Source organism: Trichechus manatus, unplaced genomic scaffold (genome assembly GCF_000243295.1).
Source record: "Trichechus manatus latirostris isolate Lorelei unplaced genomic scaffold, TriManLat1.0 scaffold00236, whole genome shotgun sequence".
Taxonomy (NCBI): domain Eukaryota; kingdom Metazoa; phylum Chordata; class Mammalia; order Sirenia; family Trichechidae; genus Trichechus; species Trichechus manatus.
Genome location: NW_004444172.1, coordinates 2,559,916 through 2,572,697, shown reverse-complemented (window position 1 = coordinate 2,572,697; position 12,782 = coordinate 2,559,916). Strand labels below are relative to the sequence as shown.

General features: G+C 49.3%; 1 protein-coding gene across 1 annotated transcript in view; it reads left to right on the top strand.

Annotated features, from left to right (window-relative positions):
• Positions 1 to 2,018: 2,018 nt before the first annotated feature.
• The window catches only part of SLC43A1 (solute carrier family 43 member 1), a 37,292-nt gene continuing 26,528 nt past the window's right edge, over positions 2,019 to 12,782 (top strand). Inside the window, exon 1 of the mRNA XM_023743120.1 lies at positions 2,019 to 2,201. Coding sequence (XP_023598888.1) covers positions 2,048 to 2,201 — 154 coding nt within the window. The 5' untranslated portion in view covers positions 2,019 to 2,047. The remainder of the gene's footprint in view (positions 2,202 to 12,782) is intronic.

Genomic DNA, 12,782 nt, shown 5'->3' with positions numbered 1-12,782 from the left:
TAACTCCAAAGAAGCCCGTGTCTTTCAACTTCTTGGGAAACACAATACCCAACTGCACAGTTCAAAACCCCTCCCTAGCCAGCCCTGCATCTCCGTCGGTCGGCTTCAGCCGAGTCCTTTGTTTTGACCAAAGTTGCAGAGGGCGCAGCTTAACACTCGCCGATGGGGCAAAGGAGAACGTGGGGGTGGGTGGTGGTGTTGCTGTTGTTAGGTGCCATCGAGTCGATTCCGACTCATAGCGACCCTATGGTGGGTGGGTGGCGAGGAGAAAATTGTGAGTGAAGGGGCATGTGCCGGGGCGAGTATCTAAGGACCAGCAGGAAAGTCACGTGGGCGTGAAACTCGACCTGGGGGGAGGGGAAGGGAAGGTAGCCCCCGCCCCCACCTCGGGGCGCAGCCCCGGACGGGTGTTAATACAACTATCCACGCCGAGGATCCTCTTGGTCCATGCTCCCCTTCTCGGATCGTTGGCGCCCGGCGGGTTCCCAGCTCCCCAGCTTCTTCTGAGGGGGCAGAGGAGGCAAGAACACCGGGCTGTCCGGCTGAAGCGCAGAGAAGCCACCAGCGCCGGTGCAGCTTAAGGCCGGGCCGGCGGGAGCCCGGACGCCTGGCGTGTGGACGCGCCACCCAGGCGCTGCGCTCCCTGAGGCACCCGAGGCTGCAGGAGGCGCGTTCGCCCCCGCTCGGAGGTGAGAAGCGGGTGGGGGTAGGACTCTGGGCTGAGCGTCCGCTTAGCCATCTGGGCGGGCTCCCTCCGACACTTCCACGCTCCCCAAGGAACGCCCGTTACCTGAGCCCGTGGTCCCGCGGCACATTGTCCCGTCTCTCCAAGCGCGCCACCTCCGCGAGCGTGTCCCTTCCTCTCATTTCCCCAGGCCCCTCCGACTCTCCTCTTCCTCTCGCACCCCTTCTTGCTTCACTTCCTCTTCTCTTGTCAGAGTTGGAACGGACCTCCGGGAGAGTCAGAAGCTAAAGCCCCATTTCACTGATGGGTGAACTGAGGCCCCCAGGGGGAAGTGGCTCGGGTTCTCCTCCCCTCCCTCTGGTCTCGCACTCCCGCCGTTCCCTGTCCTTCACCCCTTCGCTTTCCTGGGTCTCACCCTCTCGCCTATCCTTGCTTCCCCGGTCCCCTCCCCGCCCCGGCGCCGCCTGCGTTCTGTCCCCTCCTGCGATGGCGGCTGCGGCCGCGGCGTGGGGGAGCTCGAGCTCCTTCACTCCCTCTGGTAAACACACCCGCCCGCCCGTCCGCCATCCAGCCCGTCCGCCGCCACTGCCCTTATAAAGTCAGCTGCCGCCGGACTTCCTGCCCGAGCCCCCTCCCCAGGCCGGAGGGGCGGGGGGCCGAGGCGCGCCTCGCGCTGCCCCAGGTCCTGCCTTGTGAGTGAGGGGGTGCAGGGTGGCGGCGGGGCCGCCGGCGAACCAGCCCTGAGTCTCTTCCACGTGGCAGCTGCTGGCTTGGCCGGAGAGACTGTAGGGACATGGGTCGCCTGCTGTGAAAGGGGAGGGCTTGCGCTTGCCCGACCCCAGAGTGAAGGAGTGGTCTTAGAGGGGCAACAGGAAAGGGGGGCTCTTAGGCTAGCTTCAGACTTCCCCTTCCTCCTCCGATCTGCTTCGGGGGTCTTTCCTGGCGCAGGAGGCCGGACACCGGCCAGCGGTGGTCTCAGCGCGTGCTCTGCCCCTTGCTGAACTTTGGGGACTTGGGAAAGTGCGGGTCTGGCCCCCGGGAGCCTGGCTTCCCGCCCCCTGGCCTGGGTGGGAGAGGCCGGCAGCGCGCCAGGAAGCTGCTCCGCGCAGGCAGGACCTTCCTTGTTTCCGATAGTGGCCCGGCGGGAGCCCAGCGCCGCGTGCGCCCCTGGCACAGCCAGTGCGCCCGGAGCCGGCTCGGCAGTACCCACTGGGAAGCTCAGGGGTCTATGGGACCTTCATGAAGCCCCCTCGAGGGCTAGCCCGAGGGGACCCAGGCGCCACCATGATGCAGGACGCTTCTCTGGGGCCGCTGGTGGGCCCTTCACTCAGCGTTCTGTTCCTGTGCAGGCTCGCGGCCAGCATGGCCCCCACGCTGCAGCAGGCGTACCAGAGGCGCTGGTGGATGGCCTGCACTGCCGTGCTGGAGAACCTTTTCTTCTCTGCCGTGCTCCTGGGCTGGGGCTCCTTGCTCATCATGCTCAAACAGGAGGGCTTCTATTCCAGCCTGTGCACAGGTATGCCGGAGAAGGGGCCAGGAGGGCTGGGGGAGGGGCAGCAGAGGGGGAAGGTGGAAACCGAAAGGGACAGGTGGTCTAGGGAACAGAAAGCAGGGCTACTCGGGTTAGAGCACCGGGCTGGGAGTTGGATGGCCTCTCGTCCTGAGCTCTTCAAACTTCATCTGGAGAATAATAGGTGGCATTCTGCCTAGTCTACCTTGTTCATCAGATCCAGTGGGTGCTGAGTGCCAGCACGATGCTGAGCACCCAGGTCCAAGGACTAAACGGCAGAGTCCTGAGCCTCTGTGGTCTAGTGCAGAGTGGAGACTCCTGAAAGGAGAAGTGGTGCTCAGTGTGGTTAGGGTTTTCTTAATAGGGTTGTTGTAAGATTGAATAGGAGTACCTGGGTTGTAGAAACGATTAATAAGGTTGGAGGTTCCAGTCTACCCAGAGGTACCTTGGAAGAAAGGACTAGTGATCTAATTGTGAAAAATCAGCCACTGAAAACCCCATGGAGCACAGTTCTACTCTGACACACATGGGGTGACCAAGAGTCAGAGTCAGCTCGAAGGCAACTCGTTTTTTAAGGCTAAGACGAAGGAAAGCCTTATAAAGTGGAGTTGGAATGTAGAGGCCCCACGCTGTTTCTTTTTTCAGGATCTGTAACCCCCCAGGTCTTTAGATCCATTGGCACAAAGTTAATAGCCTTGTCTCCTTTAGGCAGGGCATTTGTGGTTGTTAGTTGTCATCGAATGGATTCTGACTCATGGTGACCCCACGTGTGCAGAGTACAACTGCCCCATAGGGTTTTCATGGCTGTTATCTTTTCAAAGCAGTTCACCAGGCCTGTCTTCCAAGGTGTCTCTGGGTGGGTTTAAACCGCCAACCTTGTGGCTAGTAAATCCGTTGCCGTAGAGTTGATTCTGACTCATAGTGACCCTATAGGACAGAGTAGAACCGCCCCATAGGGTTTCCAAGGAATGGCTGGTGGATTCGAACTGCGAACCTTTTGGTTAGCAACTGAGCTCTTAACCACTGCACCACCAGGGCTCCTTTGGTTAGTAGTGGAGCTTAACTGTTTGCATCACCCAGGGATTTCTGGTGTTTCTGGAAGGTCCCTATTTACCCTTTCAATCACCCTGGCTTTGTGTGAGTGGTCAGGAACCAGGGAGCAGGAAATCTAGCATTCCTTGGGGTGGGGGGGTACTGTAGGTACCCTGGAGGAAGGGAGTCACCCCTCCTGGTGTCTGGGATTTGAGGCTTGGTTATTCTGATGGGTGTCTTCTGTTTCTGGGACAGGCAGGGCTGTGCTGACAAAGTCAGCCTAAGGAGCTGGAGGGATGTGGAGTTTGTTCCTGCCCTCCCCCGACCCCCTTCCTGCAACCTCCATGCTTTGGAAAAATCTTGGGAGAAAAGCGAGCTTGGATACAAATCCCAGCTTCCACTGCTTTTACCAACTAAGTGATGTTGATGACTCCCTTAAACATTGAGCTTCAGTTTCTTGGTTTGAAAAATGGGAGTAGTCTCTACCTTATGGGAGTTTTGTGAGCATCCACAGTGTTTACTAAATGTTGGTGTCCTTCATGGCGTCTCCCGGCTCCTCATGTTGGCTTCCTGCGGGGACCTGCCTTGGCTGTGGGAGAAAACCAATGCCTTGAGGGTGCAGATCGGGGGAGGTGGCTGAGGGGAGGTTTTGAGCTATGCTCTGGACAGCACTCGCTCCACCCTGGGGGCTCTCCTGCCCCTGCCAGGGTTATCTGTAAGAAAGCAGCAGGTGCACCGACTGATGGCAACTTGCCCATACCTCCTGGCCCTAATTACAGGGAGATGGCGGCCAGAGGAGATGGAGATTAGAGTTGGCAGCTGGCCTGGGGAGCAGGTTGGGTCGGGAGGAGCAGGCCTGGGAAGGAATGATAGGGGTTCCAGAGTGGCTGGGAAAACCAAGTGGAGGGCTGCTGGGGGACTCGTGGGTGAGTGGAGGTGGGCGGTTCACGTCCCCTCAGGGTTATTTATCTTGGAGACTAGAGAGTAGCCTTGATGCCTTGCCACTGTCTACTTGGTAGTGTCTTCCCGTCCTGTCCATCTGGTGCTGGTTTTCTTTCAATCAAGTATATTGAGGATTAATTTATGTTCAAGGAATCCTGGGTGGCGCAAACGGTTAAGCTCTCAGCTAGTAGTTGAAAGGTTGGTGGTTCGAACCCACTCAGAGGTGTGCCAGAAGACAGGCCTGGTGATCTGCTTCCCAAAGGTCACCCCCTTGAAAACCTCATGGAGCACAGTTCTGCTCTGTGCACACAGGGTCGCCATGAGTCAAAATTGACTCGACAGCAACTAACAACAACAATTTACATACATTTTGATGAGGTTTGACAAATGTATGTATTCCAATAACCACCACCACAATCAGTATTTAGAACATTTCCATCACCCCAAGACAGCCTGTCTCCCTTTTGAGGGCTCAACTCTCCACCTGTGCTTTTTGAAAAAATATAACAATTTTATTGAGATATGCTGTTTGCTAGTTAAGAGACACTGGTGGTTCAGTGGTAGGATTCTCGCCTTCTATGCGGGACACCCAGGACTGATTCCCGGCTATGATGCTGAACTGGTTTCATCAGAGATTCCAGACTAAAGCGGACTAGGAAGAAAGGCCTGGTGATCTGCTTCCAAAACTCAGCCAATGAAAGCCCTATAGATCGTAACAGTCTGATCCCATTGTACATGGGGTCACCATGAGTTGGGGGCCCACTTGATGGCAGCTAACAACAACATTTGCTAGTTACACCTTTAGTCCTCGCAACAAATCTGTGATGTTATGGAAAAGAAAACTGAAGCTCAGAGATGCTAAGTAATTTGCCCAACGTTTGCAGCTAATAAATAAGGAGCAGAGCAAAGATTCAGCCCCAGATCTGACTCCAGAACCTTTCTACTAGGCCTTATGGAACCGTTTAGACATCTCTGACCTCCAACAGCCTAGAGTCCTCCTGGGGACATCCAGCCATAGACAAGACAACCAGCTAGAGCCCAACCCTAAGGGTGCTTTTGGTGAATGTGACTGTCAGCTGCAGGAAAGTGAAGCATCGGGACAATGACCTGGGAGGCAAAGAAATGGGAACATTTTGTGTTTGCTATGTGTGTGCATATGGCAGTCCTCAGAGCCAGTCTCTACCACTACCCTCATTTCACAGATAGGATTCTGGAACCTCAGTGAGTTGCAGCCGGATTTGAACGCAGCTCTGTCTGACTCCAGAGCCAGAATGCTTAACCATGATCTGTTTCCCAGACGTCATTTGCAGTCTACCTCCATGATTTTCACCGTATCTGTGTATCTGTAGGGTCGCTATGGGTCAGAATTGACACGATGGCAGTGGGTTTAGTTTTTTTTTTTGGTACGATTGGTACTACTAGTTACTTAATGATGTGGTTGTTACGTGCATTGGAGTCGTTTCTGGGTCATGGCAACCATGTGTGTGACAGAGTACAACTGCTCCATAGGGTTTTCTTGGCTGTACTCTTTACGGAAGCAGATTCCAGGCCTTTTCTTCCATGGCGCCGCTGAGTGGGTTTGAACCATCAACCTTTCGATTACCAGCTGAGCACAAACTGTTTGCAGTACCCAGGGACCTATTTACTTTCTTTTAGATCACCCCCCACCTCTTTTTTTTTTTTTTTTTTTGGATTAGCATTATTCTAAAGTATCTTTGGAATCTTGGGTTTGATGCTACACACACACACAAACATACATCATACATATGTTGTTGTATGCCACAGAGTTGATTCTGACTCATAGTGACCCCATAGGACAGAGTAGAACTGCCCCATAGGGTTTCCTAGGCTGTAATCTTTATGGGAGCAGCAGGTCTTTTCTGCTGCAGAGCAGCTGGGTGGGCTCCAACCACAGAATTTTCGGTTAGCAGCCAAGCACTTAACCATTGCATCAGCATTGTATATATACATCATGTATATACATGTATATTTCTAATACACATTCACCTAACTAATAACTATGAAACATTGGTGGTTCAGAGGTAGAATTCTTGCCTTCCATGCAGAAGACCCAGGTTCGATTCCTGGCCAGTGCACCTCATGCATAGCCACCATCCATCTGTCACTGGAGGGCTGTGTGTTGCTATGATGCTGAACAGGGTTCAGCAGAGCTTCCAGATTAAAACAGACTAGGAAGATAGGCCTGGTGATCTACTTCCTAAAAAATCAGCCAGTAAAAACCCTGTGGATTACAGTGGTCTGATTCACAACCTGTCATGGAGATGGCACAAGACTAAGCAGTGTTTTGGTTCATTGTGCATGGGGTTGACATTAGTTAGGGGCTGACTGGACAGCAGCTAACAACAATAATATGAAAAATGAGAACACATTTCATGTACCACTTAGACCCAACTTGAGTGTCCCATATGCTATGTATGCTATACTTGGGGAAACTCCGTTTCTCTGGCTTCTAAACCCAGCTTTCAGTAACTTTCTGAATAATTTCTCCCTGTCCTACTCCATGCCTCACTTTACTCATCTATAAAAGTGGGGAAGTTGGATTTCAAAGACACCTTCTGTTGAATTAACACGGATAGAGGTCTAAGAGGTCATAACATATTGGGCTGGCTGCTCTCTTGGTTGATTCAAAAGTCTGACTTGATCCAACCACTCAGGAGTCATCAGGCCTCAAGAACTAACTCACATTAGCTGGACTCATAGAAGGCTGATCGATAAACCAGAGAAACTAATGTATTAATTGACCTTAAAAAGTCTTTAGCAGTCCACTGGGCTGGAGTTCTCTGCTAGTGGAAGAGCACATTTCCTGGCCAGCCTGAGTGTGTACTTGGAAAACTTACTAAGCTGGCTGCTTCAGAACAGAGAGGCCCATGGTGCAATGGAAAAAAGTGTTAGCTTTGGAGATTGTCTTGAGTTTGAATGTGAGCCTATTCATAAGAAGCTGTGCGACTGAATTGCTTTGCTTTGTGGAGCCTCATCATCTATAAAACGGAGATCATTATACTCACTTTGTAGAGTTGTGAGAATTACATGAAATACTGTATGGAAAAGCCTGGTACATAGAAACCAAAACCAAACCAAACCAGTTGTCACTGAGTCGATTCCAACTCATGGCGATCCCATGTGTCTCAGAGTAGAACTGTGCTCCGCACAGTTTTTAATGGCTGATTTTTTGGAAGTAGATCACCAGGCTTTTCTTGGAGTACCTGGGTGGTGTAAATGGTTAATCTGCTCTACTGCTGACCGAAAGGTTGGTGGTTCGAGTCCATCCAGAGACACTTTGGAAGAAAGGCTTGGTGATCTACTTCTGAAAAATCAGCCATTGAAAACCCGGTGGATCCCATCTGGAGCAAAGCAGAATGAAGAAAACCAAGAACACAGGAAAATATTAGTCCAAAGGACTAAAGGGCCGTATGAACCAGAGACTCTACCAGTCTGAGACCAGAAGAACTAGATGGTTCCCAGTTACCACCAATCACTGCTCTGACAGGGATTGCAACAGAGATTCTCGGAGAGAATGTGAGAAAAATGTGGAACAGAATTCAAATTCACAAAAGAAGACCAGACTTACTGGTCTGACAGAGACTGGAAGAACCGCTGAGACAAGGCCCTCGGACATTCTGCTAACCCAGAACTGAAACCATTCCTGAAGACCACTTTTCAGACAAAGAGGCCTATAAAACAAAAAATAACACACGTTAGGAACATGTTTCTTAGTTCAATCAAATGTACGAGACCAAACGGGCAACTCCTATTCAAAAGCAAGACGAGAAGACAGGAAGGGACAGGAACTGGACGAATGGACACAGGGAACCCGGTGTGGAAAGGAGTGCTGTCACATTGTGGGGATTGCAACCAATGTCACAAAACAATATGTGTATAAATTTTTGAATGAGAAATTAACTTGAGCTGTAAACATTCACCTAAAGCACCATAAAATTTTTTTAAGAAAAGAAAACCCTGTGGAGCACAGCTCTACTCCAACACACATGGGGTCGCCATGTGCACGGTAGGTGTTCATTAATTGAAAGCTAGTGGGACTGTTTTTGAGGGAAATTGTCATTTGATTATAAAAGACTTTGGAGCTGGGACAGTGTATAATTCAAGGCCTGCAAACTCAAATACTGATGGGGACCAGATAGATAATAATAATCGGGCAAACCAGGGCAGATGTAAGATGGCAAATGTCTGGAAGCTAAAAGAGAGGTGAGGACGTCGGTGATCTTGAGAGGCAAGCCATGGAGAAAAGGGTGGCCTCCACTCAGCTCCAGCAGTGGCCAGATCTTTAGATTCTTTGAAGAGAAGCCAGAAGTCTGGATTTTTATGTAGTATCTCCCGATTTTAAACTGGCACCCAATTAAAATTTACAGCACTCTAATGGTCAACACTGCGAGCCAGGCAGAACGTGTGGAGGTCAAGGCTGGCCACTTGTTTACAGCCTCTGGTCTAAATTATCTTTGCATTTCTTCCTGCTTTGCCCACTATCCCAACACAGTGCCTGGCATGCAGTAGATGCCCGCTAAGTATATGTAGAATGAATAAACAAATGCAGATTAAACCTGGCTTAGCAATCAAGGGCCTCTCAAACGAATCCTGCTGACTATGCCAATCGTATCAAACCAGTCCAGGGAAGCTGAGATCATCTACCTCTGATGCCAAATGTGTGGTGGATAATAAATCTCACTCCACATGCCAACTGCATCCTGTAGAAATCTCAGCTTCTCTTCCCTGGTCAATCCAGACCCCAGATGCTCTACGTAGCCCTTTCTCTCTCATCACCATTCACCCAGGGCTAGATCATTGGGTACTGGCCCCTTCTCTGTTTCTTAGGTCCAATAGTCCATCAGAATGACTCACAAACTCCTGAGGAAGGGTTATCTTTAAACTAGCAGAAGAAAGGATATAAGCATATAGGGTGGGGTCCAGGAGGAGGCTCAGTACAAAGCTTCCATGTACCCAGGGGACACAGTTACCCTCCTGAGTGTAAATGTTCACTCTCGACACCCAGGAAGTTCCACTGAGCCTTCCATGGCCTTCATTGGAAGGCCTCACTACATGGCCATGATAGATTACACCATGCCTCCTGAGGCTTAGTCATCATTGGGCCCCCAGTTGGTCCCTTTTGGTCTGGTCAGCCCCCACTCATTGGCCTCAAGGGTGGTTCAGCTCTCAGGAATCAGAACCAAAGGCCAAATTGTTTACTGCAGGATACATTTATTGGTCCCATCCCGACCAGAGCAAAGGAGAATGAAGAAAACCAGACACAAGGAAAATATTAGTTCAGAGGACTAATGGACCACATGAACCACAGCCTCCACCAGCCTGAGCCCAGAAGAACTAGATGGTGCCCAGCTACCACCACCAGCTGCTCTGACAGGGATCTCAGTAGAGGGTCCTGGACAGAACAGGAAAAAAAATGTAGAACAAAATTCAAATTCACAGAAAAGAGACCAGACTGACTGGTCTGAAAGAGACTGAAGGAACCCCTAGACTATGCCCCCGGACACCCTGCTAATGCAGAATTGAAGCTACTCCTGAAGTCCATCTTTCTGCCAAAAGATTAGACAGGCCTACGAAACAAACAATAACACACATAGGGAATGTGCTTCTTAGTTCAGTCAAGAATATGAGACCAAATGGGCAATATCTGCCCAAAAGCAAAGACGAGAAGGCAGGAAGGGACAGGAATACTGGATGAATGGACATGGGGAATCCAGGGTGTAAAGGGAAAGGGGGTGAGTGCCGACACATTGCGGGGACTGCAACTGTGAAAACATCATGGGGGTGGTGTCTGACCTCCTCTAACTTCACAAGGAGGAAAGAAAATCAGGATCAACGGCCCAAGGCTGATTCCTATGAGGTGGAGGTCAGACACGCCTCCTCTCTCCACCATATTTATTAATTCTGACACCAACTGCCCCTCCCACAGCACTCTACTGGGTTTGATAATTCATTGCAGTGGCCACACAGAACTCACAGACCATACTCACAATTACGGGGTTTATTAGGGAAGTAACAGTTACAATCCAGGCTCACTCAGGATACAGTTCTTCCATCAGGACAGCCTCTCCCCAGCTGTGCTCACAGGCACACCTCTCTCTGGCCCTTAGTCTCTGCCCAAAGGCACTCAGCTTTCTCTCTCCATGGGCTGGGAAACCCACCACACTTATCTCCTGCTGCCAGGTCTCTGCTGCGTGGTCTCTCCTTCCTTGGTGGTGGTGGTGGGCTCCTCCCTTCTGCTCTGGAATTGGCTCTCTTTTAAGACAAAACTGACCAATCCCCTTGATAGGCCACAGTTACCCTATCACACAATCACCTAGGTGGGAGTTACAAGACCATGGCTAGAAATGTCAAACACAAAAGTAATTAACCATACCACAGCAACCAATGTCTCAAAACAATTTGTGCATACATTTTTTGAATGAGAAACTAATTTGTGCTGTCAACTTTCACCTAAAGCAGAATAATATAAATTATTTACTGCAAGGGGGTGCCACACCTCGCATTGGCAGAGAAACGAATAGCAACTGTAAAGATCACAAAATTATGGGACTGGCCTGAACCCCAAAGGCTGTGTGGTCTAAACCTCTGACCACTTCCTGCAGGTGCCAGAGCATTCTCTCAGCCTCTGTGGCAGCTGGCAGTGATGAAGATTTCCCCACACCTAAGGCAGTCTCTTCCCAGGTTGGCCAGCAGTCAGTGCCTGAAAGTTCTTTGTTAACACACAGAGCAATTCACCCAAGCACACCTTTCGATATATATATATATATATATATTTTCTTAATTTTGTTGTAGTACATTAAATGAAAGTTTATAATTCAAGTTAGTGTCTCGTACAATACATTGTTATGTAACCCCAATTGCTCTCCCTATACTGTGACAGCACACTCCTCCTTTCCACCCCTGATTTCCCGTGTCCATTCAAGCAGCTCCTGAACCTCTCTGCCTCCAGACAGGAGCTGCCCATTTAGTCTCAGGTATCTACTCGAGCTAAGAAGCACAGTCTTTGCGAGTATCATTTTATGTCCTGTAGTCCAATCTAATCTTTGCTGAAGAGTTCGCCTCAGGAATGATTTTAGTGCTGGGTTGACAGAAATTCTGGGGGCCATGCTTTCTGGGGTTCCTCCCGTCTCGGTCAGACCATTAAGTCTGGTCTTACTACTAGAATTTGAGTTCTGCACCCCACTTTTCTCCTACTCCATCAGGGACTCTGTTGTGTTCCCTGTCAGAGGGGTCGTTGGTGGTAGCTGGGTACCATCTAGTTCTTCTGGTCTCAGGCTGATGGCAGTCTCCGGTTTATGTGACCCTTTCTGTCTCTTGGGCTAATGCATTCCTTGTGACTTCATTCTCCTTTACTCCAGATGGGTTGGGACCAATTGATGCGTCTTAGATGGCCGCTGGCTAGCTTTTAAGACCCCAGACCCCACTTATCAAAGTAGGATGCAGAACATTTTCTTAATAAACTTTGTTATGCCAGTTGACCTAGATGTCCCCTGAAAGCACGGTCCCCAGACCTCCACCCCTGCTACTCTGTCCCTCAAAGTGTTTGGTTGTATTCAGGAAACTTCTTAGCTTTGGTTTAGTCCAGTTATGCTGACTTCCCCTGTAGCGTGTGCTGTCCTTCCTTTCACCTGATAATTCTTGTCCACTATCTAGTTAGTGAATAACGCTCTCCCTCCCTCCTCACCCTCGTAACAATCAAAGAGTGTTTTCTTCTGTGTTTAAACCTTTTTTTGAGTTCTTATAATACTGGACTTATACAATATTTGTCCTTTTGCAACTGACTAAATTCACTCAGCTTAATGCCTTCCAGATTCCACCCTGTTATGTTTCACAGATTCATCATTGTTCTTTATTGTTGTGTAGTATTCCATTGTGTGAATATACCATAATTTGTTTATCCATTTGTCCATTGATGGGCACCTAAGTTGTTTCCATATTTTTGCTATTGTGAACAGTGCTGCAATGAACATGGGTGTGCGTATATCTATTTGTATGACAGCTCTTATTTCTCTAGTATATATTCCAAAGAGTGGGATAGCTGGATCATACCGTACTTCTATTTCTAGCTTTTTAAGGAAGGGCCAAAGCAATTTCCAAAGTGGTTGTACCATTTTACATTCCTACCAACAGTGTATAAGTGTCAGTCCCTTCACAACCTCTCCAGCATTTATTATTTTGTGTTTTTTGGATTAATGCTAGCCTTGTTGGGGTGAGATCGTATCTCATTGTAGTTTTGATTTCCATTTCTCTAATGATTAATGATCGTGAGCATTTCTTCATGTGTCTGTTAGCCACCTGAATGTCTTCTTTGGTGAAATGCCTGTTCATATCCTTTGCCCACTTTTTAATTGAGTTATTTGTCTTTTGTTGTTGAGGTTTTGCAGTATCTTATAGACTTTAGAGATTAGATGCCGTTTGGGTTTGTCGTAGCCAAAATTTTTTTTCCCAGTCTGTTGGTTGTCTTTTGACTCTTTTGGTGAAGTCTTTTGATGAGCAAAAGTGTTTGATTTTTAGGAGCTCCCAGTTACCTAGTCTCTCTTCTGGTGCTTGTGCATTGTTACTTATGGTTCGTATTGTGTTTATGCCATGTAT